This window comes from Pogona vitticeps, chromosome 10 (assembly GCF_051106095.1).
Source record: "Pogona vitticeps strain Pit_001003342236 chromosome 10, PviZW2.1, whole genome shotgun sequence".
Taxonomy (NCBI): Eukaryota; Metazoa; Chordata; class Lepidosauria; order Squamata; family Agamidae; genus Pogona; species Pogona vitticeps.
In genome coordinates this window covers 1,468,226-1,493,556 of record NC_135792.1, presented here as the reverse complement: position 1 = coordinate 1,493,556, position 25,331 = coordinate 1,468,226, and the positions used below count along the sequence as shown (strand labels likewise).

Genomic DNA, 25,331 nt, shown 5'->3' with positions numbered 1-25,331 from the left:
CCAGAACGGGATTCGACTCTTGAGGCAGACCCAGACTTTAAGTGAAGCAGAACCCTTCCTGTCGGATGTGACCAAACCTTTTATTCCTCCACCAGCTCAAGGCAAGGCTTCGGTGCGCCTAAATTGCATTAGCTGCCTGTTATCTTTGCACCACTCATGATGCTAGCTTGAAAATCAGATCAGAGATGAAAGGCCAGGGCTGGGATGCTGGAGCGCCATCCCGTCAAGTAGGATGATGACACCCGAGCCCTGAAGGAGGAAGGGGGCCCACTGTTGATTCTCCTGCTGGTGTTTTCACAACATGGGAGTAGGCTGGATCAAGACCGGGGAGAGAGACACGGCAAATTTACCTCTTTCCTCTAGAGTCTTCCCCTACTACCCCACACGCCGTCGCACTTAGGGAATTACAGCATTTCCCCCCAGAAGAGGCAGCTGCTGCAATCTCAGTGTGTTCCTTTTTTGAGGGGGTGGGTGGTTGGGTTGGTTGATCAGGAAGATGACATGAGGGGGCCAGCACCTCTTCCCTCAGCACCAGAGCTCTTATTCAAATTTGTCCTAAGCAGCTGCTTTTAAAACTTGAGAGAACTGATCTCTCGCACCTTGTTTCGCTCAGCCCTGGAGCAGATTCTTACATCTCACAGCCCTCCCAGAAAAATGTCCTCAGGTTGCATGGGGTAGATCTTATCTAAGAGTGGAAAGGGCTACCTCGGAAGGCGGTGACTCCTTCCTTCGTTGGAAAGTTCCAAACGAAACACCGGAGGGCCATCCATTGGGGAGGCTGGAAGCGTGGGATCCCCGGCCTCAGCCGCAGGGAAAGGACTCGATGACCCTCAGGATGATGGTTCTCTAACTCGACTTCTGGAGCACAGCAGTGGCTGGAGGGGCCGCTTCCCAAATGGCTTTGCCAAGGTTGGCCCCCTGCTTCTGACATGCGGGGCGAGGCTACCTATCTTGTAGGGGTGTATGCACGAGACACAGAGAACATCCTGTCCTTCTGATCCGTTTATTTCATGGCGGGGGAGATCCCTTGGGAGGGAGGGGGGTGGGAGGAGGAGGAGGGTGAGTGTGTCTGGGGCAAAAGGGGTCAGTCCCACTCTCCTCCATCCATCTCGGGGTTGTCGTCCCGGGGCGGCTCCTGGAACTGGATGTTGGCCAGCATGTCCCGCATGGCTGCCATGAGTCGGTTCACACCCTGGTTGAGGTTCTGCCCGGCGCCCGGATCCTCCTCCCTGCCGGCTCCAGCTTCCCCCTGAAACACAGCATGTGACAGGAAGGAGAACAAAGCACCCTTCGGCTGCGGGACTACAAAGCCCAGGCCTTGAGGACTCGGGAGTGGAAGGGCTAGAGAACAAGGATTACAAAGTTTCTGACACATTCTTGAAACCCCCCCCCCGCCACTACAATAACCAGAAGCTTTCCGCTCAACCTCCTCTTATATTTGGTTAGCTCCAACCCAACACACGGGTCTTGTCTCATCTTGGAAGCTCAGCGAGGCCAGGAGTGATGAGAACAGAAGGGAAAGACCTTCACGGAATCCCAGAAATCTGGGGAGGAATCCTGCCTGGAATCCTAACAAGCCATGGCTGCCAGTCAGAGCGAACCGTATTGGATTTGATGGACGACCTGTTATAAAGCAGCTCCCCACCTTCCTCAGGCTTAAGGGACAGAGGCCTTAGCTGGAAAACCTCCACTGAAGGCGAGTCCAGCACCTTCCGAGAGAGTTCAGCCACTGAGGTTCTTATAGGGGAGAGTAAGGGAGACCAGGCGGCCCAGAAGCTCTAAGGCACATTTCCCAAATGGGGAGGGGGGGGAGGTCGCCCTTGTGTGCGGGATGTCCGAAATCCATCCCCGCTTCCCCAAAGCCATTCCCGTCGCACTCAACTCACCTGCAGGTTGAAGTTTGGCAACAGTGAGCGGAAGAAGAGAGATAAAGTGCTTTCATTGGACGGGTGGGTTGTCCTAGGGGGAAGAAAAGAAAAAGGAAAACCAAGGTCTGGTCAGGAACACATCCCATGAGCCCCTCTCCAAGAAGAGGAGGACGCTCCTTTTCAACTCCCTTCTGACAACCGGGAATGCCAGAGAAGAACCAGGGGAAACGGAGTCCACACCCACGTTCATTTATGGAGGAGCCAGCCGCTCAGTGGCCTTGCGCTAAAATGATTCCCTCCTAGCCTGACCGAGTCTGCAAGGCTGTCGGGGGAGCCTTCAGATGTGTGGTGGGAAGGAAGAGAGGAGGGGGAAGAGAGCTGTCCTTCATCTCAGTTCACAGCATGGGACATTTAGGGGATATTTGGTTTTTTGGTGGGAAAACAGCTCCTAGAATCATCAACACAGCATAGCCAGTGGCTATCAGATTCTGGGAGCTGTGGCCCAAACACAGATCTTTTCCATGCTCAGAACCACCGTGGGGAGAGACAAAGCGATATCAGGATGGCAAGGGTTCAGGAGAGAGACTTCTGCTTCATGGCACAGGACAAGCCCTCTGCTCTCCTGATCCAAAGCACCCTCGTTTAAAGCTTTTGAAACAACGATGCCTAGAAAACGGCAACTTCTGGGACAGCCCAGTGTCTGGAAAAATCCTGGCTGGGATTTTTCAGGCCAGTATTCCAGCTTCTGTCCAAGGCTGAGACCAGCCAAAGCCAGTGTTTCAGCTACCGAAGCCCACAGATCGGGTGGGAAAGGAAGAGACCAAGGGGTGTACCTTTCTGGCCTTGTGTAAGAAATGATGGAGTCCAGAGGCGGCAGGGGATCAAATCCCATTATAGGCTGGGAGGTCACTTCCTGGGGAGGAGGGGGAAGGAAAGAGAATTTAGTTATGAGGTTGTTTTCCTCCTCTATTTATAGCATTTTGATTTTTAAAAAAATGCTCCTAGAGCAGATTGCATGAATCAAGCTCCTTAAGACAGCCTTACAGCTAAGGGGTCTTGACACAAAAGGAAAAAGGGATGGGAGAGGAGGAGGAAAACAAGCAGTCTCCAGGGACTGGTTTGTAAAAAGTTGTTAACAGCCTGAATGGAAACGGTTCAGGTTTTTCAGCAGAGGCGGTGGGGCTGATCTCCCTTCCCGTGACCAGCTGCCATCGGGTGGACATGGCCCGAAAAAATAACAAAAAGGCAATGGTTTCTACCTGAAGGCTGACACTCTGAAAACAAGAGACAAAAGGAAGGGGGGGGGGTTGCGTGAGCTAGGAGAGCAGCAGAACCGAGCTACTTTTCGGAAACCAAATTTGGCCTTTTCCCAAGGAAAATAAAGGAGAATTGCCTTGGAGGACTCACAGACAAAAGCAGCTTGTTTGATCTATAAAAATGCTTCTAATCCAACCTATGCAAACAGATCTCGGGGTTGGGTACAAGCAGTAAACATCAGATTTAAAGAAACTTTAAGAACTGAGTTTAAGATACTCGTTAACTGTAACAGAATGAATACTTCCTTGGGGCAGAGCGCATGACTCCCGCCCCAGCCTTCAACGGGTACAAAACCCCAAGGTTTTTTATTTCTTCAAGGGGATTGATGCTTAATAAAAGTAATACAGGAGTAATACAAGATTTGAATGGAAAAAGATGTAAAAAATGAAGGAGAAATTGGAAGCATTTCAAACATTTTATAAAACTTTATATACCAGTAAAACTCCTTCTATAATGAAAATTGAAGATTACAGAAAAACAATTTTACTATTGTACTATCGTTAGACATATTTAAAGCAATTGATTCAGTGGAATGGGATACGTTGAAGACATTAATTAAATATCTAGGGTTTGGACCTAATTTTAGGCAGATGATTCACCAATTCTATTTACAGAATACAGCTAGAGTAATAGTTAATGGTGGAATAACTGAGACAATATACCTAGGCCGAGGTACAAGACAAAGTTGCCCCTTATCTCGTTTATTATTTACAATGATGATAGAATGACTGGCACAGATAGAGATGATAAACAGATTGTAGGAATAGAATATAAAGAAAATGGTAAGATAAACCTGTTTGCTGATGACACATTATTAATAGTTAAAAATCCAATAGAAACAGCAGAAAGGCTTAAATTACATTTGGAGAAATTCGAGGGTATAACAGGATTAAAAGTAAATTGGGGAAAGTCAGAATGTTTATTGTTAAATTACTCGGATGAGGAGAAATGAAGAATGAAAACAATATTTGAAGGAAAAATGGGAAATGTTATTAAGTATTTAAGAGATGAATATTAATTGGAACTTACAGGATAACTGCTCACACTAAGACCAATCCCCCCCCCCAAAAAAAAACTGCAAGGGAAAGACTGGGAATCCGCAGAGGCCCAATGTCCCCTTCCCCGTCACCAGCTCCTGTGCTTCTTTTCCAGAGGTGGGAGAGGGCAGAGCCGCTCCTCCACCGCCCCTGTCCAAGCCAGCTGCATAACCCAAGGATTGGAAGGGTTGGGAGAGAGACCAGGAGGGTCACAGTTTTAAGTCTCCAGGAAAGTCCAGCACAGGAAATCTCCAGACAACGTGGAGGTCTATATGCCATCTGTCCCCGACCCAGCTCATCACCCTCAGAGCCCTCACCAGAGGCAAAGCGGCAGTGGCTTCCTTGATCTCTGAGAGGATCACATGGCGATAAACGTTCCTGGGAGCGTTCTGGTACCTGGCTTTTCGCCTGAGGACAGGAGAAGACAAAGAAGCAGAGGACATGTTACGGGACCCCAAGGCTGCAAGGAGAGAGGAACCGATCCTGGAAGTCACTCTCTTCTCTCACTCGGCCTGCGCTTTTCATTAGCCCTGCCCTCTTTTCAGCAAAGGCTGCTGCTGGAGCCTTACTTTCACACAGGGTGACCCCTGAAAGACGGGAGGGAATGATGGGCAGAAAGCTCACTCGGCCTGATCTTGGCAGACCCAGAGAAAAAGAAAGCAGTCACTAACTAACCAGACAGGAAGCCCAGTCCAGCCACCAGTTAATTTCTCTGATCGGATGGTGCAAGCTTCAACCCCGCCTCCTCCTTGGAATACGAAGGCAAGAACGCCACTGAACAAATGTCAAGCAACCCACCGAGCAAGGAGCCCTTGGGGAGGGGGAAAGTGTGTGTGCAGGCAACGGGGGCTGGCGCATCTGGGTAGGTGCAGGGGTCAGAGGTGGCTCTTCTGACGTCCAAGCGCCCACCAGTCTTGGGCAGGAGGAAGAAAGCTCCCTCCCAGCCGGGGCCCAACTCACTTCTGCTCAGCCTCTTCCAACCTCGGGTCCTTGGAGTCCACCGTCCGCAAGACCTCGTGCACGTTGGTCTCTAGCCAGGCCATCACGGCCGGGTCCTTCCAGAGGGAGCAGCTTCTCCCGAGATAGAGAGAGACCAGCTGGTTCAATGCAGGAGGAGAACTGCAGGGAGAAGGCAATCCTGATGACGAAGAGGGCAGAGCGCTCCACCGTGTCCGCTCGGGGTCTCTGAGAGGAGGAGGTGCTTCTGAGAAGAAAATGGCCAAGGGCCTCCCTCCCATGTGCCGTTCAGCATGACAGGGCTGCCCACGGCAGAACAGAGGGGCGAAGGGAGAGGAGATCAAGGCGCTTCCACAGCGGGTTTTCGTTTCCCTTCCCAAGTCACAGTAGGGCATGACTGTGGGTTCCACCCCAGCCTTTCCACTGCCCCTCCTTGGGAAACCAGGTTCAAAAGAAGCCCCTGGCCGATCTGATCTCAAGGACTGAGAGCCCTGACATGCAACCACCTCACCCCCATTCAAACAACGTCCTCCGTGCTCCCAGGAAGAAGGCATTCTGGAAGCTTTGGCCCCTCCTGAGGGCTCCCTGCGCCCTGAAATCTGAGAGCAACATGGTTTGGCGACCGCTTCCCTCCCCGTTTGGCAAGGCTCACGCCTTCCTGGGCACTGGCGAAGCACGTTCCCACACACGCTCCTGACCTTAGCTGGGCATCTACTCCGAAGAACGGGTGGGAGGCCACCGTGGCGTCTGGCTGCACGCTACAGCGATCCAGCAGAGGCATCAGGACTGGGAAAGGAAGAGGGTGGGTGGGTGAAGAAGGCACACAGAGCTATCTATAGCAAACAGGCCACTGTTTGAACGCAGCAAGGAAGTATGGGTTTCAAGCTGTTCCAAGGGCTAATGCCGTTCAAAGTGCCAAGCTCTGTTGCACTGAACTGGGCCTTTCAAAGAGAACAGGAGGAATCAAGGCTCAGTTTAAGGATATCAACTGAGCCCTGAGGCTACATCGAGACAAAGGAAGCCTCTCTCTTGTCCACCTTCCCATTTTCACAAGGGTCAAGTGGCTGGCTGCGCCCACCGGCAGGATCAGAGGGCAGTTGGCACCCTGTCGGCCTGACTCTGATCCCAGGAGGTTTTTCAAGCTTTTCAACCCCAAATGTTTCTGTCCACGGCTGCTCCTGTGTGCAGGAAGCATCATTTCTGTAACCCTTCAGAACCATGAGGACGTTAAGACCCCTCTGCTTTCCAGAGCGTTGCGGAGAGGAGAGAACCTTCTTCTCTCTGAACCTAAAGCAAGAACGGCCCCTCGGCCAACAGCCCCGAATAACTGCAGCCTGACAGCTGTTTCCCGATTCCTCTCACCGCAAAGACACATTCTGAATGAGATGGCTCTGCAAGCAACACACGCTGCCATTAAACCATCTGCCTGAGTTTGGTCTGAAAGTTGACCCGGCTAGTTTTGATGGCCTCTTGAGGTATTTCAGGTTAGCTTTTTGCTTGAGTTAATATTTTGCCTTCCCCTGATGAAAATGGCGCCGGATACTGCCATCAAAAGCTGCTTGGAGGAAAATATATATTTTGGTCCATCAAAGCCAAACTGTTTGGGCCATCTTGGGAGCTGTCAGGCCGAGAGGGTGAGAGCCAGCTGGGCTCCCGCCAAAGCAGCCCAAGCCCCAGCCAGATGAAAGGGAGGATCTGAGCATCTTCAGAAGGGAAGCGTGTACCAAGAGGAGACAGCTAGTCATGGGAAAATGGGATGAAAGCACACACACCCCCAACCCGGCCTGTGGTTTAGCAACCCTGCCTTCTTGCACACCAATCCTCATGAGAGAATAAGCAGGGCTTTATTCACAAAGAAGGGCAGGCAAAGTGGATGGGAGAGCCGATCTGCTCTCATTGCAGCTTTCTTCGTTATGGGAATGACCCACCTGGGCCCTACTGTCCCCCATGCCTTCACAAACCAAGCAGCTAATAGAGACATTTCTGTGGGAACCAGTAAGCGGATTGTCGTTGTGGGTTACAGAGCCGAGGGAGATTCCCTAGGAGCTAAATCATCCACAGCAGAAAGGCTCTCTCAGCGCTCTCTCTCTCTCTTTAATGAAATAGAAGCCTCCAGAAAAGGAAATCTTTAAACTCCCCCAGACTTCTAATTCTGTTTCATAACTGTTCTGGAAACGGAATCACAGAACTGTGGAGTTTGAAGATCCCTGGACAGTCACTTAGTCAAACTCTGTCTATGTAGGAAACATGCAATTCCATCATCCCAAACAGGTGGCTTGCCCAAACTCAGTCTGACAGTCTCCTACCTTTTCTCCTGGGAAAGGACATTGAATGCAACTGGGAAGTTTGGTAACTCACATGGAGACTGCCCTCTGGATCCCCAAACTTATTAAATTTGCCCAAACCAAGGAATCGGTTTGTCCTTGGTCCAATTCTCCTCGCGGCCTCCCTTCAACGCCCACCTATGCCACGGCCTCCCGTTTGTTCCTCACACAGAGCTACCCGCCTCTTGCAGACCAGCTCACCATTAGGAAACATGACCAGCGCCTGCTGGAGGAGGCTGGCAGCTCTTTCGTGGGCCTGGCTGAGCTCGGCATCTGAGAGGTCTTCCTGCTGACTCAGAAAGAAATAGGCCAGAGGGACTGAGAAGGCGAAGTTCGGGAGCTGGGAGAGGTTCCGGTGACCCTAGGAAGCAAGGCAGTCGGGTCAGAAGAACGGGCACCACACATGATCCAGTCCATCCTCTGGACAGCTTGTTTCATTTCTGAAAGGCACGTCCTGCCAGTTCACGACTTCGTAAAGTCTGAGAACATCCTGTCAATTTGTTCTGAAGGTCTTCACGTGCAGATGCTCTCAGTCATCATGCCCTTTAAGTGCTTTTGCCTTACGGGCGCTGGATTTTGCTCAACATCCTTTCGCCTCTTCCCCATTTCTCTTGTATTTTCTCTTAATTAGAAACCCCACGGCAAGAACTGTCTTGTTCCCTTATCTCTGAGTGGCATGGCCCTAAAATTTAGGCCGTTTGTGAAAAATAATAGTTTTCTTGCAAACAGGTCTTCATCCCGGGAAGAAAGCTATGGACCGAAAGCCTAAGAAGGAGGTCCGGCATACAGAATCCTCCAGAAGAACCTGGTGGACACGTATCCTGCCAAAACTCACCGCAAAAGAATTTGCAAAAATGAGTTCTCTCCCTATGTTCCTGCCAAAAGAAATCCATTCCAAGTTCTACATTTTAATTGCAAGGGCTGGGATAGAAGAAGGGAAGACAGAACGCATAAATAGCATTATATGGGAAAACGTGCACCCTTTGGAAGTGGACAGCTGAGCTCCAGCTGACCAAAAGAGGGTCAGAGGCCTGGCCTCCCAGCAACACAGCCTGGTGGAACCGAACCCGCCCGTCCTCCCACGGCCAGCCTCGCTCTCACCCCAACAGGGCAGCAGCCCCAGGAGGTTGGCTGCCTTCGATCCTGCGGGCGCTTCCTGCTGGGCCACCTGCTAGCCGCTCACCTCCCACTCGTGAAACATGCGCGTCAAGAAGGTATATTCTCTCGCTCGGAGTGACAGGAAATCAATGATCAGCAGCACGCCGAGTGGGTCGTTCTCTGGATCAAGGCTTTGGAGATGGAGAGAGATTAAGGGGGGCCGGGGGTGTGTGCGCACGCATATGTGTGAGGAGAGAAACAGGAGAAATCAGACGAGGTCAAAGATGCCCCCGGCTATCTCCTCCCCTCAAGACTGACCCAAAGCAAACTTGCCCTCCATTTCCCCATGGGATGCAGTTATGCTAAAAGCATTACCAATGAGCTACTCTCTGAACGACTTCCACCACAACATAGAAAGCTGCGCACGGAAGGTCTGGTCCTCAAGGCCGAGATAAGAGAGAACCTTTCTCCCTTCTCTGAATCTAAAACCCGGAGGAAGGCCAACGGGAGCCGGCTGGCTGTTACCTCAGAATAAGCTTGCCGAACTCCAGGGCTGTGCGAGGGCAGCCTCTCCTCTCGAGGAACACCATGTGCTTGAAGAGAGCCAGATAGAAAGCTCTGCAAAGGACCAGCAGGAAGGAAAGGCGCACCGTTAATAGGGCAGGCCCTAGAACACCAGGCTCTGATCACCTTCGGTCTGGGTGGGGAAGGAGAGGGGGGCCAGGATGGCGATGGCGCTTCTCCAGAGCCTGGGGACAAGCGCCCCCCTGCGAAGCCCAGGGCAGCCAGGCGGGGCTTGCTCTTCTGGGCCTTGCAAGGAAAACAGGAGCACTCCGGCCCTCTCTTCGTTCCAGCACCAACGGTGAGCTGCTTACCTGTTCTCAGGCCTGCAGTAGTCCAGCCTGCAGGTCCCGCTGGTGAGACTGAACATCGGGTGGAAGGCGCACTCCAGGGTGTAGAGGGCTCGCTCTGGAAAAGAGGCACCGAGGAGGAGGAGGAGGAGGAGGGGGTGGGTGGGAAGGGGAGCCCAGCTGAGTCGCCATCCAGAACATCAAAGTCTTTATAATATTTATAAAGATTTCTCGCCCAAAGGCGAAGAGGGGGAAAATGTATGGACTTCACCTACACAACACACCGCCTGAAACCAAGTTGGGGGGGAAAAAGGGGGGGGGCTTAAGAAAACAACAGCCAAGTTCATGGCCTTTGTGTGGCCAGCGGCTGTGGCTGGAAAGATACCCCCATGTGAAGGTTGCCAGCTGATGGTCAGCAAGAAGAAGGGAACTGAAAGGATGGCAGGAAGCACAGCTTTCACCAAGCTCATTCCAAGAGCGGGGGGGGGGGGTGGGTCCCAAAGGCTCAAGGGCAGGAAGCAAAATACCAGTTTGGCAGAGCTGAATGCTTTTACTGACCATTGAGTAAGTCTTTGGAGGATTCCAGCCTTTCAGAAATTGGGGGTGTGTGTGTGACCCCATTTGAAAATGAGGAAATCCCCCAAAGAGTAGTGCCATGGGAAGGAGTCACCCCACCACTACCGGTAAACTCTGGGAGAGCCAGGATTTCAACCTCAAGTCTGGAGATTTCCCACTCCTTCCGTAAGGAAACACTATAGCCAAAGCACCAGCTGACCAGTGTCTACCCCTCTGCAGAAAATCGGAGCCTTTCTCTCCTGTAGGTCAGGAGGCGGGACTCCCTGGCATAACAATTATTCCACTGTAAACACATGGCCCACCATTACTTCTTAATCAAACCGCAAGACTCCGAACACCCAAGAACGGGGGGGGGGGGGGGGGAGAGGTCTTCAGCTACCATGCAGCTCCAAGGACAAAGTGCCATGGCTGAGAAGGCCCCGATTCGTGCCGGCTCTCCCGAAGGGGTGAGAGGGACTCCTTACTCTAAGTACTTGGAAAGCCTTTCTTGTGGGAACCTCACAAATTCCCCCTGCTCTGGACACCAGTGGGAGGCAAGCTACGCACGTGAGACAACGTGTCCAGAGGGCACCCTTGGGTTCTCCTCGTGCTACACTGATGGTGAGACAGGAAACCCAAGCACGCCCAGGACGTTTTGGCCAACTGAGGTCTGCTTGACTCAGTTTTATGCACCAGGACTAAGGCCTGGTTAGAACCAATGGCCGAGATAACCTAGAAGTGGGTAACCTTAAAGAAAGGAAAGTGCAGGCCCTCCGCAGAGGAACGTGGGAGTCCAGGAAAGCTGAACTCTCCTCTCTCCAGGATGCCCTTGCCAAGCCGTCTCACCCGGTGGCCTGGCGAGTCTTACCGATGAGGTCTCTGGCCATCTCCTGGTCCTCCTGCATCCGACACACATCGCTGAGCTGCAGGAGCGAGTCCACGTGGGAAGGATTCATCTGGAGCAGAAGCTGTTCGGGGAGAGACAAAGCCGGGAGTAGGGTGTGGGGTATTGGTTTGGAAACGTAGCTCCCCCAAAGATCTCGGCAGGTCTGAGCAGACATGAACAATACTCTAAAAAGCAGGAGGATCCATCGGGAACCGGCGGGGAGCAATCCCCAGAACCGGCCAGAGGGCAGGGAGACGGCCAAGGGGTTACCCCATGGCAAGGGGTCAAGCCGCACCTTCTTTGCTGCTTTCTCACCGACCTAGACAACAGCAGGAGCATTCTGCGACACCCCCACCCCACCACCCCACCCCCATTTCACCAGGCAGAAGGTGGCACCAGAAGGGTTTTAACTTTCCGTCAGCTTTTTATTCCACTCTGAACACATTCTGGCTTTTGTAGTTGGGGAGGGAAGGGGAGGGAAAGAGAGAATCCAGGAGGCTCACGAAAGGGAGACGGAGGCAACTCAGAGCTTATTCTTGCCTTTGAGGTTCAGGCCTGACCTTCAGCTACCCCCCTCCTTGTGGGTTCCTGCCCAGACGTCTTCTCCGACACTTTCACTGGCCTCCATTTCCCCTCTCGTGGTATTTCCTGTCCCCAAATTCTGCTGTTCTCCCTACATTCCAAATCTGCACAATTCTAGGTTCAGTCAATGCGATGCAATGTGAACAGTTCTTTCTGATTTTTTAAAAAAAATAAAATAAAATCCATGTATTCAGAGATGGAATCTAATTTCCCTGTGCTTTTGCATAACTAACCCTGCTTACAAACATCCCCCTGATCGCTGTGCTGGCAAGCCCTTCCACTCCACTCAGGAGAAAACAGCCGCAGGGCTGGTCCCCTACATTCATATTTTATGGCTGCACAGAAGAAAACAACACCGTATTTATCAACAAGCTACGTAACACCTGAGTCATAAATAGAAGCCTTTGTTTTAGACTGAAGCTATCCACTTTGCTTTTCCCTTTTTTAAAAAAACAAAAAACTGGCTATAAATATATGTGCTTTGACCTGGGGCATCAAAACTTAGGCAATGTAAAGAGCACGGGAACCCAGCTGCTGCTATTTGCTGCTGGAAGGATGTGAACATACCCACTCCTGGCAGTGACCCACTGCCTCCAGCTGCTCCTTCCAGGCAGAAGGAAACACAAGGCTGCTGGGCTCAGCAGGAGACCAAAAGGACTATAACACATGCGGACCCAGGGGCTCCTGCCCATTCCACCATCCACCCAGACCCCTTGCTTATGCTTCTTCTCATGTGACCAGCAAGATTAAGTAGCAGAGCACTGAACCCCTGGATGTCCAAAGCACCCTCTTCAGCTCTGAAAGAGGGAAAGCAAGAGAGCAGCAGTTCCGTTTCCAAAGACTGTGGATGGGAGGTGCCCAATGGAAGGCGGCAATGCGCGCGGGGGGGGAGCTACAGCCCACAACAGGTGTGCAGATGTGCACTTCTGAACTACAGCTGCAGCTGTCCTCCAAAAGTGGAAATCCGCAACGCCTCTGCTGGATCCCGGACCAGAAATGACCTTATAACCAGAAGCCAAAGGAAGCCAAAGGAGTGAGGTGTGGGGCAGGACCAAGGGGGGGCATTGGCAGGCAGAACTCTGGGGTTCTGCACACCTAAAGGGCGGGGGGGGGTTCACACCCCTCCAAACGGTGTTGGACACACTTGCACCATTGCTAGCTCTGCGGGGACTTAGTCCAGGCCCCTTCCCGAGCACTCCAGGAGTGAGATTCCCCCGAGGCATTGGCCTGGCCACCCAAGGGTGAAATCAAGAGACTGTGGGTCCAACTCTGGCCCGAATCGTCAAAGCTGACGTTCCTACTGCTGCGTGCATAGCCTCCGTGGGCCAGGCGGACGCTCTGAATGGCTCTTTCCTATTTTTCTGGCCCTTGCGCAGCAAACAAGTGAGGCTGGGGAAAGCATGAGTTGTCCTCAGACAAAGGCTGCTCTATCCGTCCAGCAGTTTCAAAGGGCTGTGTGTGTTGGCCCTTGTTAGAAAAGGGGAGGGGAGGGGGAATTTGCAGTGGGCGGGTTGGGGGCTTCCCAAACTCAATGTCTCGATTATACTAATATTAGGTTAAGGACGATTTGGGCTTCTGCCTGTCTAGTGTGTGCCATCAATGTTGTTGCCCAGTTTAAACCCTTTGGACGTGCTCAATAAAAGCCTCAATGCGGGGTCTGTTCTGCTAAGTACCAAAAAGAATCAGGCATCTGCTCCTTCAAAGCTGGCAAAAGATCTATAAATAGCACCACTGCCTTTTGTCTATGAAGAGCCACACAGTGCTTTTACCCCAGCCAGCCCTCCGTTCCCAGCCGAAGGGAAAGTCAACACGCCGGCGGTGCCTCCTCTTCTAGAGCCCCCCCCCCTCTTGTGGGCCAGCTCTTGTAAAAGGGACTCCTTGGGAACAGGACACTTTACAGCTCTTATAACCTCTACGCCACGCTGGGGTAACGCACTCTGTAGAGCGACACAGAACCAGGTGCTTCTCCTCCTCCACGGAAGCAGCCAAGGCTCTCTGCAACTAGTGAGAACCAAGAGAGACCCCTGGGTGTTTGGGAGGGCCCGGGGGGGGGGAGAAGGCCATGGAAGTCAAGCCCACGGAACTCATTGTCTCAGGACATTGTGATGGTAGTGATATCGACAGCTTCCAAAACAACACAAGATGAAAACACGGGTGGGGACAAAAGCGTTGGCAGGTAGTTGGGAAAATCTTGGAAGACACAAAAACCCTCTTTGTAAACTCAAATGAAATGCGAACTCCTCCTGCATCATGCGCTGACATATGGAAAGACTCACTTCATTAATCACAAGGAACTGGAGCTCTCGCCGCCCGTTTGATCTTATCCTGGGGGATTTGTTATGTTACAAAATCAACGTTACGTATGCACGCAGACAGCGACAGTAACACAAACAGATGCAGAAGCCGTGTGGCCGGTAATGCTAGATTTTAGAGAACTCTTCTGGCAGGGACCTGTCAATCTAGATCACACCTGAAGATGAGTAAGCACGCAGGATGATTATCACAGAACCACAGAATTCTAGAAAAACGGAGCTGGAAGGGGCCTTTCAAGCCATCGAATCCAACCCCTGCTCAAGGCAGGAATCCTAATCAAAGCAGATCTAACTGATGGCTGTTCAATTTTCCCTTGAAAGCCTCCAGCACTGGAACGCTCACCATGTCTTGAGGCCATGGGCTCCATGGTTACTAACTGCTCTAACAGTTAGTAAAGTTTATCCTAATATTCAGCCAAAATCTGGTTTCCTGTCACTTGAGCTCATTTTAACCTGTTCTGCCCTCTGGGATGATCGAGAAGAGATTGTGTCCTTTCTTTGTATTATCTTTCATGTATTTGAAAAGTGCTCTCTTATCTCCCCTCAGTCATCTTTTCTTAAGGCTAACCAGTTCTTTTCGTCTTTCCTCCTAGGGCTTAGTTTCTAGTCTCCGATCATCCTTGTTGCGCTCCGCTGAAACTGCTCCAGTCTGTTGCCATCCTTCGTCAAATGTGGTGTCCAGAACTGGACACAAAACTCTAGGTGAGGCCTAACCTGTGCTGAATAGAGGGGAACTCCTACCTCACGAGATTTGGAGACTACATTTCTCTTAATGCATCCCAAAATCACATTAGCCTTTTTTGCAGCCACATTGCACGGTTGGCTCATATTCTGCTGATGATCTACAGCAGTTCCTAAATCCTTCCCAGCTTGTAGTATTATTGAGCCAATTACCCCCATCTTGTAACTTATGTGTTTGGTTCCCCCATCCCAAATGAGGTGCGAAATTTATGCTTATCCCTGCTAAATGTCATCCTGCTGTCTTCAGCCCAGTGCTCCTGTCTATCGAGATCTCTTTGAATTTTGTTTCTGTCTTCCAGGGCACGAGCTATCCTACCCTATTCCGTGTCATCCACAAATAGGATAAGCCTTCCCTGCTTACCCAAGTCATTCATAAAAATGTTGAAGAAGATGGGGCCCAGGTACCACGGAGCCTTGTGGGACCCAACCTGTTATCTCCTCCCAGTCCGAGAATAAGTGACTGGTCGGCACCCCCTGAGTTTACACCCAGATGGGGAGGTCCAGGCGACTCCCAAGAGCAGTCCTTTCTTTCGGCGAGGAACTGGGCCAGAGGGGCCAAGGACCTCACTCAGACAGAAGGCAGGGCGCCTCCCTGGTTCCTAACCTGAGTGAAAGGGACGGCCATGAGGGTTGGTGGGTTCCAACGGTCACATTGGGGTTCTGGTGGCGGCAGCAGCGGCAGCGGCAGCAGCCAGAACATGCCCAGCTGGAAACCTACCACAAGATTGTTTGGGTCCATGGATTCCACTGCATCCAGGAACTTGAACTGCACTTGCTGGTAGTCGCGATGGTGCTCGAAGGCAAAATGCTGCACCCCCCGCTTGGAGTCCAGCAGTGCCATGGAGAGACCTGGAACCAAGGAAAGAGGGCTGTTCAGACCCAAAAGGGGCCCAATCCAACTCCTTTGCCCAGCCACAGTTTGGAAGCAAAGCTTGGAAAAGACACCATTTATACCGTCGGGGGTTTAGAGCCACCATCCTGTCCTAACTGACCCAGGCCGGCTGGACTAGTCTGTCCGCCTCATGCGTAATTTGTGCTTTCTAACCAAGGTCCTTTCCCCTCCCTCCCTCCCTCCCTCCCTCCCTCGTCCCCCGAGCGTACTGGTTCCTAGGGCCTTGTTTTCTCCTCGTGCTCTCCTGCACTCTATTTGGGGGGGAGGCTACCTGTTGAAAGGGTCAGGAAACATGAGCAGGTCCAAAAGGCAGTTGGCAGACTGAGGACTGGGTGGGTGGGTGGCCGGGCTAACATCACGGTCTTCTTCTTGGAGAGAGAGAAAGACCGAAGAAGCAGCCATCACCACCACCACGCCGGGCCTGCCTCGCCATCTGGGGACCCACCGTTCCGTTCTTCACATCTCAAAGGAACGGCCGAGCTGACAGAACGGACAACCAGCCGGGGTCTTCTCGCTTGGAACCAGAAGCCAGCCGAGGGCTGTGACTCGCCCCGGGGAACAGGAAGGACGACTCACCTGTTTTGCTGTGCCGTGGCCAAGTGTTCTTGGGCACCGCCAGCCACGTGCTGCGGACATACTGGCGCTGCCTCTGCCGTGGCCTGCGGAAGAAAAATGTTACTCAGCACCACAAGCAGCCTTGAGAATAAGTACAAGGCTAACGAGTATCACGAAGCCCTTAGGAGCAAGAACAGCTTAAGGGCTGCATTCAGAATCCAGACTTCTCATCCTTCAGATGGGCCTCTGAGCCTTTGTACTTAAGGCTGGCTAGCTGAGAACCAAGCCCAGAGCTATCCTTTCTGGGCTTCTTCCAGGGATTGCCTGTATATAGACACAACGGCTTAGGTGGCTTTTCAGAACCGAGAAACACCCCAACAGAAAACAAACCCTCTCCTTTGGAAGAGACCGCTCTGTCCTTTGCTGTGTTTTGCCACAGCTCTGCCCACAGCAGAGAAACAGAAACGCCTACAAACTCCCTGTGTCAACATCTAGAGAAGAAATCAACACTTGGAAGGGTCACTGATCTGCTTTACAATTTTCGAGAATCTCTCTCAACAGGCACAGCCAGTGACCCAGCTCACCAGGAGAGTCTAAGGCAACCACATTAACCAAAAAGTATTTGCAAGAAATATATTTTAAGAACAGAGTCCACAAGCGTCCGATTGCTTGCATGAAATACAGGCCCATGTAGGGGTTCCACAAATGGAGGTGAAGACCTGGCATGTGGGCAGGGTAAGCGACAGGACGACTCCTCGGGGCAGCAGAATGCTGGTGAGTTACCAGCTTTGCCACCCACAAAAACCTGTCCCTGCTTTCTTGTGCTGTTGCAATTCTCTGCCTTCAGCCCTTGACGGAAACAGGCTGAGCAGGATGCTGGCCTTGGAACAGCTTCCCGATTCTAGTTCAAAGCCCCTGTTTTCTCCTCATGCCAACCACATCTGAGTGACCTACAAATATGAATCCACCTCCCATCCTCTCGCACTTGGGAAACTGGTGAGATGAAAACGAAGTGTTGAACAAGACCCTACTTCTAGGGAGACACTAGGGCTTTTGTTATGGAAGGAGGGTTTTCCTTTCCTCCTTTTTACACTCAGTGACTTCTGAGCAAGCTGTAACATCCTCGCCTCAGAGACAGCTCTGAAACTGGAACCGCGGCTCCTCGCTCTAAATGATTAAGATTCCAGAAAAACATGCACTTGAAGCACATTTCACAGACCTACGACAAGATACTTCCGTTTCCCACAGGAACCCCGCCTGTGTTCCTCCCGTTCAAAGCTGAAGCTCACCTCTGATCACCAAGAACGGCTCGTGCCCCGAAATATCTCTTCAGCTCAGTTTCTGGATTCAGGTTCCTGGAAAATTCAAACCCATCTTATTACTTACTTATTTCCATTTACAATTTGCAGTGTCATGAATGTGGCTGGCAAAAGAAATGGAGGCCAGATCCCTGTGCCATGCACTCACCGTCTAGATTTGGATAAGAGAGGAAAAGGGAGGAGAGATAGGGGCCGAGAAAGTAAAATGAAGAATACAGAGTCGGTGGTTTGCCTTAATTTATCCTCTGCTTCTCAGCAACTCTGACTATTTCTAATGGTTTGGTTTTTGCTTTGATTATGTAGTGTATTTAAAAAACAACTTAAAACCATGTTTTCCAAACACCACCTTGTGGTTCCTAAGGAGGAACAGCAGTTCATAAACTTTTTTAACCTGTTGCAACGGTTATTATCAGCAATGTTCCAGCACCAATTTGAAGGAGACTCGAGAGGCACCAACCCCAGGGCTGTCAGAAAGAAGCAGAAAAGTTGGAAACATTGCAGCAGTCTGTTCGCTGCATCTCTCCCTGAAGGCCATGCTCAGAGACACCTTTGCCAAAGGGATGTTTTTACAATTCCTGCATTTCTACCTGTGGTTCTGCCTTCTCTCATTCCTACTACCGGAGTGGCCCAGGAAAGCGGTGGGTAGACAACCTTTACCGTCCCTGAGTGTTTACAAGGCTATAACCGACTTCACATCTTCTATTGAAAGGGGCAGAACTGAACAAGGGCTCCGGGCTTTTACTCTGCCTGAGAGATCAGATCCAAGGATTTCCCTCAATCCTGCCACTCAATGCTAGAGAGAAAGAGAAAATGTCCGCACTGCCCCCTCTTGGACAAACTGTGCAATAAATCTCATGTGTTATCATTTGTGAGGGTAAACAAAGGAGGAACAGCTACAGGTAAAGAAACACAAAATGACGTCAACCTCAGAAAACAATTAGAAGTCACCACCTACTGGGTAAGAAGCGATGAAACAAAAAACAACTAAAAAGCAGAACATTAATCAGATTCCCATCCTTTCCTCGTTGAAACAGGAACCGCCAGACAAGAACCCATCTAAATAAAAAAAAACATTGGCCTGCTGGTAGAAGGACAACAGAGGGGAAACGCCACATATCCTGCCTGAGAAGATACAGAATTATAGAATGAAAAGGCCCTGACTCCTTGCATCCATTCAGTGCTGGCCCATTAAGCATTCCCCAGCAGCCATGATGCCAGCATTCCCAAATGGACTGCTGGCGCAGAGCGTGCATTTGGTGAGGTTTCTGGACCCTGAGGGCACCGCAGAGGAAGGCGTGGCCTCACCAGGGATGGAGCAACGACGGGTCTCTCTATGCACCCAATGAAACTGCCCCCCCTGCCATCCTCAATTTCCCAGTCTTTGATGCCACAGATATCCCCCCCGGTGAGGTTCAATTTGAGCCACAAAGCAGTAGAGCAAAAAATGGGACTCAAAACTCTTCTGAAGAGCATACTGCCTTACGAGTCACATGAAACACTGGCTCCTCCTGAATTTTTCTATCTATACGGCCACTAGTAGCAAAAGAAACAGGTTCAGCAATTCAGAATCATCACTGTGCCAACAGCAGAACACAATGCCAACATACAGAACATATGCAGACATGACTAGACAGAATGGCTGCATTTGGGGAATCATGCAAGGCCCGTGGATGGTGGTGAAATGTGACAGATGCAGGCCATGTGTCAACAAAACTCTCTCGGTGGGGCCAGGGTGTGTGTGCTGGATCCTTCAAATGTTGGGGGAACAGCTTGCACCCTCCCTGATCCACTGCCATGCTGCCACAGTCCGATTCCAACGCCATCTGATGAAGCCACAGGCTCCCCACCAGGGCTCAAAAGTGAAAGCATTTGGGGGCAAGAATTCTGATTGCTTCCCACAAGCCAAGGACCTGCCTCAATCACTAGCTCCAGGAACAAGTAACAAGGACCCTAAGTTTGTCAAGCTGCTGTTGAAAGAGTCAGCCTCTCACCTGTGCTCTATGTACAGCAGCGGCCGGCTGTCTGTGAATATTCTGCTCTCATTTTGACATGACGGACCGTTGGAGTTCTGAATCCTGACCAGGATGCTTTCAATGTCTTCTGTATTATCATCCTCTCCTGGGTGCTGGAAAGAAACATTGAATGTAGCAACAACAAAAAAAGAGCTTCATCCTTTCTTGGACTCAACCACCGCTAAAGGAGCTCTCACTGGCACACATCCCTCTTTCCATACCCAGAGAGGTTAATTATACTTCGTCAGTACCCATGTCACCAATACTTCCTTGGACCAGCCTCATCACTCTCCCAACGCTTCCCTTGACTTCTTCCGTTATACGAGTCTATTTCCATGTCACAGGCATCCTGTTTTGAAGATGTGAAACTTCACAAGCATGAATGACTACAGTGGGAACCCCTGTATCCACAGGATCAGTATCTGCTGATTCACTTATCCGTAGTCAGAAAATATTAAAAACATTAAAAGAAAAATTCCCGAAAGCATATATAGGAAGCTATTAGAACTGGCCGCTAGAGCGATCCAGAGACCATGCTATGTATAGCGTTTGCTATAATCCCTGTTTTTCGGCATCTGTGAGGAGAAGCTTGGAACCAATCCCCTGCGGATACAGGGTTCCTCCTGCATTTGAAAATCCTGGAAGCCAGGTGATCAGGTGAGTGGGACTTTTCCAGTCTTGTCCCTTCCTACATTCATGGCACCTGGATTCTGGTGCAAGAAGCCCCAAACCAAGTCCAAATTTACCATAATATCGCCCGATGCATTCTTCTTATTTTTTCTTTTCTTCTTTTTCTTCCGCGACTTGGTACTTGAAATAGGCTTTTAAAAACAAAAAGCAAATGTAACTAGTAAGACATATATATCGCAGGATTGAATCAGACAACTTTAAACAAATAAAGGAAAACTGAAATATATCTACATCGAATTTTTAAAATTTTAGACTTTCACAGTTGCACTTGCTATCGAAAAAATTTTCTCATCTGATTCAAAAGGCGTCAGATATGTGTTTTCACTTTTAAACTGAAATTCAGGTTTATTACATATTTGTGGTACAGATCAATTTACTGCATGAAATATAAAATAAACAGAAGAGAAACTGATCATCTTCAGGAATACAGAAAAAGACTACACAAGCAGACAAGACCCAAAACAGCAAATTTGTGCTAAAGCCAGGTCAGACCTGAAGCCTTGATTTGACAGCAGTGTGTTGTTGTCAGGCTGACATTATATATACAAGACAGCTCAAGGAAGATGGCTCCTACTCTCTTCCAGAGATAAGCCCGTGATGTTCATTACAGCACCTCACAGTTCTGTGTTCTAGTCTCTCAGCTGCCTGGAAGATACTTGCCATATGGTCCACTTGCTCTCCCTCTTCTCCTTGGCTTCTCCTGTCACTCTCCAAAGCCCCAGAGCCCACCTCTTTACTTCTTGTGTCATTTTCCTCCTGCAGCCTGGAATCATCTCTCTCCTCCTTGGATACTAGATCATCCTCTGACTCTTCATTGGTGATCTGTGAAGGTTAAAAATTCGATGAATGAACAAATGGGAGGGATTTGGGGAGGAAAAGGTGGCAGAGGATTATTTTGCTTTGAGAGCTAGGATACAAACAAATGGACTAATTGACCCCGTAATGGAAAAGCCAATAGTTTATAGCTTGAACGTAAAAAGGCTCAACTTTGATCATAACATTTCCAATAAGAGACCTTTTAAGGGAAAGGATTGCACGTAGGGTGTACCCAGAGGGGCTGTTCCGACGTTTTACTAAACAGTTAGTAGAAGAACTCATGTACAATGACAGTCTACCCTCAACATCTATTACTGGGAGAAGAGAAACACAAAAGTAAAAGATAATTTGTACAATCACTATTTAGTAGTGCACGTTTTCTTTCTCATTGCAAACCACCCAAAATACCGCTTGTCACTAACAGGGCAGTATATAAATCAAATAAATCAATAACTCAAAGAATAATGGAATTGAAAGGGATCTATAAGGCCATTGAATCCATTCGCCTGCTCAATGCAGGAACCCAAATCGAAGCAGATGGGACAGAGCGTTCTCCAATATTTTCTTGGAGCACTCACCACCTCCCCTTAAGTCACAGGTTTCACTGTCTACTGCTTGAACAGTTAAGACCATTTTCCTGATATTCCGCTGAAATGTCCCTTCAGTCTTCTTTTCTCGAGGCTAAGCAGGCCCCGTTTCTTTCAGTCTTCCCGTCTAACCAGTTTCAAACAGAGGGGGATAATAAATAATACATAAGGAAGAAGAGGGCATCTGCTGGTTCGGGGCCAAGAACATCTGGTGAACCAGCCCGGAGGGTAGGCGTGGGCAGAGCTGGGAAAGGCTACCTTTTGGGGGGGGGGGGGCTACAACTCCCAGGATTATGGGAGCTGTAGTCCCCCCCTCCAAAGTAACGTCTCCGCGCGCTGGAGGGCAAGCCCGGGGTGGTGGTGGCGGCGGCGGCCCCTCACCAGTTCGAAGAGGTTGGCGACCCTTCCCAGGGGCTCCTGCCCGGGCGGCCTCCTCCTCCTCCTCCGCCTCCTGAGGCTATTCTTGGCGTCGCCTCCCGGCAGGGACGGCACCACCTCCTCCTCTTCTTCCTCTTCTTCTTCTTCTTCGCCTCCCCCGCCGAGGCCCCCCAAGGGCGCCTCCTCCGCTTCCGCCTCCTCGGGCAGCGTCTGGCCCCGCAACTCGCCCCTCAGCCGCCTCAAGGCCCGCCGCGACATCCCGCAGCTTGCCCGACCCGAGCTGGAAACAGCGACGGACCGGAAGCCCGGCGTGGAGCCGACCCGAAAGAGAACCGGGGAGGGCCGCTCCGGACCACGTCCTCCTTCCTTCCGCTTTCTCCCCTCTGCGCAAGCGCCTCGAGGCAAGGAGGGCCGCCTTTATGCTCCGAAGGAGCCCAGAGCGTCCTGGGAGGTGGACGGAAGTGGTTTGCGCGTGCGCAGATGTGTCTGCTTCTTGGGTCCTTGGAAGCCTCAGCCTGGCGGGAGAGGATGATGTTTCTTCTTAAAATTTAATAATCTTAGAACGGCAATGCTAGAAGGGGCCTTCTGGATGATCAAGTCCAGTCTCTGCCAAGGAGGCACAATGGGGGAATCGAACTCCCCATCTAAACCACTGAGCTATCCAGCCAGCTGAATTACTGAACCTTAATTTGGATGTTTGACATCATCATCATCATCTTAGAACTGCAGGGCTGGAAGGGACCCTCTAGATCATCAAATCTAGCTCCTACCAAGAACGCACAGTGTGGAATTGAACTCCCAGCCGCCAGCTCTACAGCCAGAGACTGAAGCTGCTGAGCAGTTCCTTTTTTCCCTGGGCCACTTTTTGTTCATCATCTTTGCCTGCAAGGATCAGCCCAGGCCGGACTTATATGTGCTGCTTTTTCAGGCCTGGCACCTCTTTCCTCCTGCCCCAGTAAACTGCTTCTGGCGAGGATGACCAAGTTTATCACCCAAAAGGGGTGTAAAAGAGGATCCTGGTTTGCCTAAAAATACATATTTTAAGACATAGAGACGATCTACATTTACAGAATTTATTTCTGTTTTCTTGTTTATAATAACATAATAATCTTAGAACTGCAGAGCTGGAAGAGAGCCGAGTCTGGCCCCTGTCAAGGAGGCCCAGTGGGGGAATTGAACTCCCAGCCTCTGAGACGTAAACCATTTAGCTCTCCAGCAGTTCAAGATTTTTGCTACTCATCAGGGGAGAGAGAGAGAGAAGAGTTAGCTGTGTAAGAGTTGGTCCCTGAGACAAATATTGAGCTTAATTAACGGAACTGTTAAATCTTTCCTGGATCTCTTTGTTCTGTGGCTGAATGTGGACTAGACCAAGCCTTGGTGCCAGGCTGATTCTCTTTTGCACCTTTAGCCATGGATGACCTCCCACAAGTCAACATTTAATTTCTGCCACAGGGTGGTTGTTTTGGGTAAAGCAGTGTCCAGAGACCCTGTGTGCTGTGCTAAACTCCTGATATATATACAGCAACATCCGCAGGATGCAAGGATCCGTATTTGCCTGCTAGCATCAAAAATTCCTGTGTATCGCCCCATCAAAACCAAATTTCCACCCCTTCTGTGGATTATCCCTACTGATTAATTCCCATTCCCATTACTTTCAACCCCACCTTTTAAAGAGTGACTCTTCTTATAAAATATGTCTTTATTAAGGGAAAACAGTCACACTGCTAGCTCAGGTTCGCTTTAGATTTTATTTACAATTCTTTACAGTACAGGCTGCATATAAAACATTGGCTAAGACAGAGCAGGTGCAAGCAGAGCTTATGAGAAAGAGGGCGAGGGTCCCGCTCCCTCTCTTGCTTTGACACAGAGCGCAGTGAGTTATTGGAAAAACGGTGAGCGAGCCAGTAAGGCATGTTAAAAGTCCGGAGACAGCAGCACGACGAGGCAGAAAGTCAAGCAAACAGATATTGGCACAAACAGCAACAGAAAGAGGACCACAGTCGCAAAGAAGCACCTGCGGTTCCGACAGCTGAGTTGATTTTCTTTTCTCCAGCATCAAGGTGTGGAGGGGGGGGGGGAACTGGCTCAATCAACCCTCCTCCAAAATCCTGGCTTCCCTTCCTTAATCCTCCCTCAGATTTTCCTCTTGTCCTGAGAAAGAGAGAACTTTTGGCACCACCTGTGTCCTGGTCTACTATTCCCAGTCCGTCCCACCCACTCTAGTCGAGGGCAAGAGGTTTCTGGGAGATGTAGTCCAAGGGCTGGAACAGCCAAATGTTCCCCAGCTCTGTTCCCTTGCAAACCTCCGTCATGGGGAGTCTTGCCATTCCCATCAGCCCTGATCTCTGCACCACTGGAGATGCCCTAATTAGATATCCCTCCAGAGGAACTGCGTACACAACCGATCCTTTGCATACCCAGCTGTGTGCTATCAAATAAAACCATATACCCGATATAAAGCACCGCCTGCGTAAGTTAGGGGTATGTAGTTTACAGGTAGTGCAATGTATCCACGGTGCTGGACACAATGTGGGGCACACCAGGGAGCACCACTCCCCCCCCTTAAGCGAGAAGGGGAGACAGCAGCTCGTAAGGTGGGGCTGCAGACTTGGCAAGAAAACTGGATGTTCCATAGTGCGTTTTACCTATTTGAGCTAGGGCACGAGCTTCATGTGAAAAGTTGTGGCTGGCCAGGTTAGCCTCTGTGGGTTGATATGCGAGACAGGAGGACTGAGAAGATGCTGAAAGCTACAGAGCACAGCCAAGAGTCCTGTTGCATCTTTAAGGCGCCTCTAAGTCTCTGTCTTTATCTGCAGGGGGACCTCCTGTCCCTAGAAGCTTACACAGTCTTAAATTAACTCAGATAATACCAAGTGCCTCCAGGTTTTGCGGGAAGACTAACTGGTCCCTTGGTGGAAGACTGGACACCTGTTCCTTGCACACCCTTTTTGCTTGCTTTCTTGCGCTCTCAGTGGCTCGAGGCCAGGTTTTTCACCACTGGTTGTTGAGAGGGGGGAAAAAAGCTGTACAAAGATGGGGAGAAGAGAAGGGATGGCCTGCCAGTGCCCCAGCTGAACCGGGGTCACTACAAAGCAGGTCAGCCAGGCCATCTTCCCTCCAGTGGCACCCTTGCTTGAACCACACTCCACCACCCAACGTGCCTGCCTAATCAGTGTGCCAACGGGCATTTGGTGCCCTGGCAAATTCTTGACTTTGAAGCAGCCTCAGCCAGTTAGGAGAGGAGCCCGTCTTTTGGAAATAGTCACCCTTAAGGCAAGCTGGGGGAAAAACACAGGACCTTTCCCCCCCCCCAAGCCTGTTGTGACGATGGAAGGGCTCAACAGGTGTCAGAAGACCTTTGAGCATCCCTTCCCTTCCCTGACTCTCCTCAACGACCCTTGAGAGGAACCGGCTGGCTTCCGGGCATCTGGACAAGACCCGTCGTCTCTTGCTGTTCATGAACTGAACTCAGTTCTGTCCTCAGAGGAGAAATGCAGTCGGCAGCAAGGGAATCGTCTCCTCTCTCTCTCTCCCCATTCCCAGAGGAGGGTAGC

The 25,331-nt window shown here is 50.6% G+C and overlaps 1 protein-coding gene across 1 annotated transcript; it reads right to left on the bottom strand.

Annotated features, from left to right (window-relative positions):
- Positions 1-987: 987 nt before the first annotated feature.
- TCF25 (TCF25 ribosome quality control complex subunit) lies at positions 988-22,050 on the bottom strand. The gene is made up of 18 exons (XM_020788300.3): positions 21,781-22,050; positions 20,657-20,818; positions 20,053-20,127; positions 19,286-19,419; positions 17,265-17,330; positions 15,997-16,079; positions 15,247-15,377; positions 10,876-10,975; positions 9,477-9,570; positions 9,127-9,219; positions 8,687-8,792; positions 7,705-7,864; positions 5,878-5,965; positions 5,183-5,341; positions 4,540-4,630; positions 2,702-2,781; positions 1,887-1,959; positions 988-1,249 (listed from the first exon to the last, which is right to left on the bottom strand). Exons 1-18 carry the CDS (start codon positions 22,033-22,035, stop codon positions 1,085-1,087), a joined length of 2,115 nt encoding a protein of 704 aa, XP_020643959.3. The 5' UTR covers positions 22,036-22,050; the 3' UTR covers positions 988-1,084.
- Positions 22,051-25,331: the final 3,281 nt, after the last annotated feature.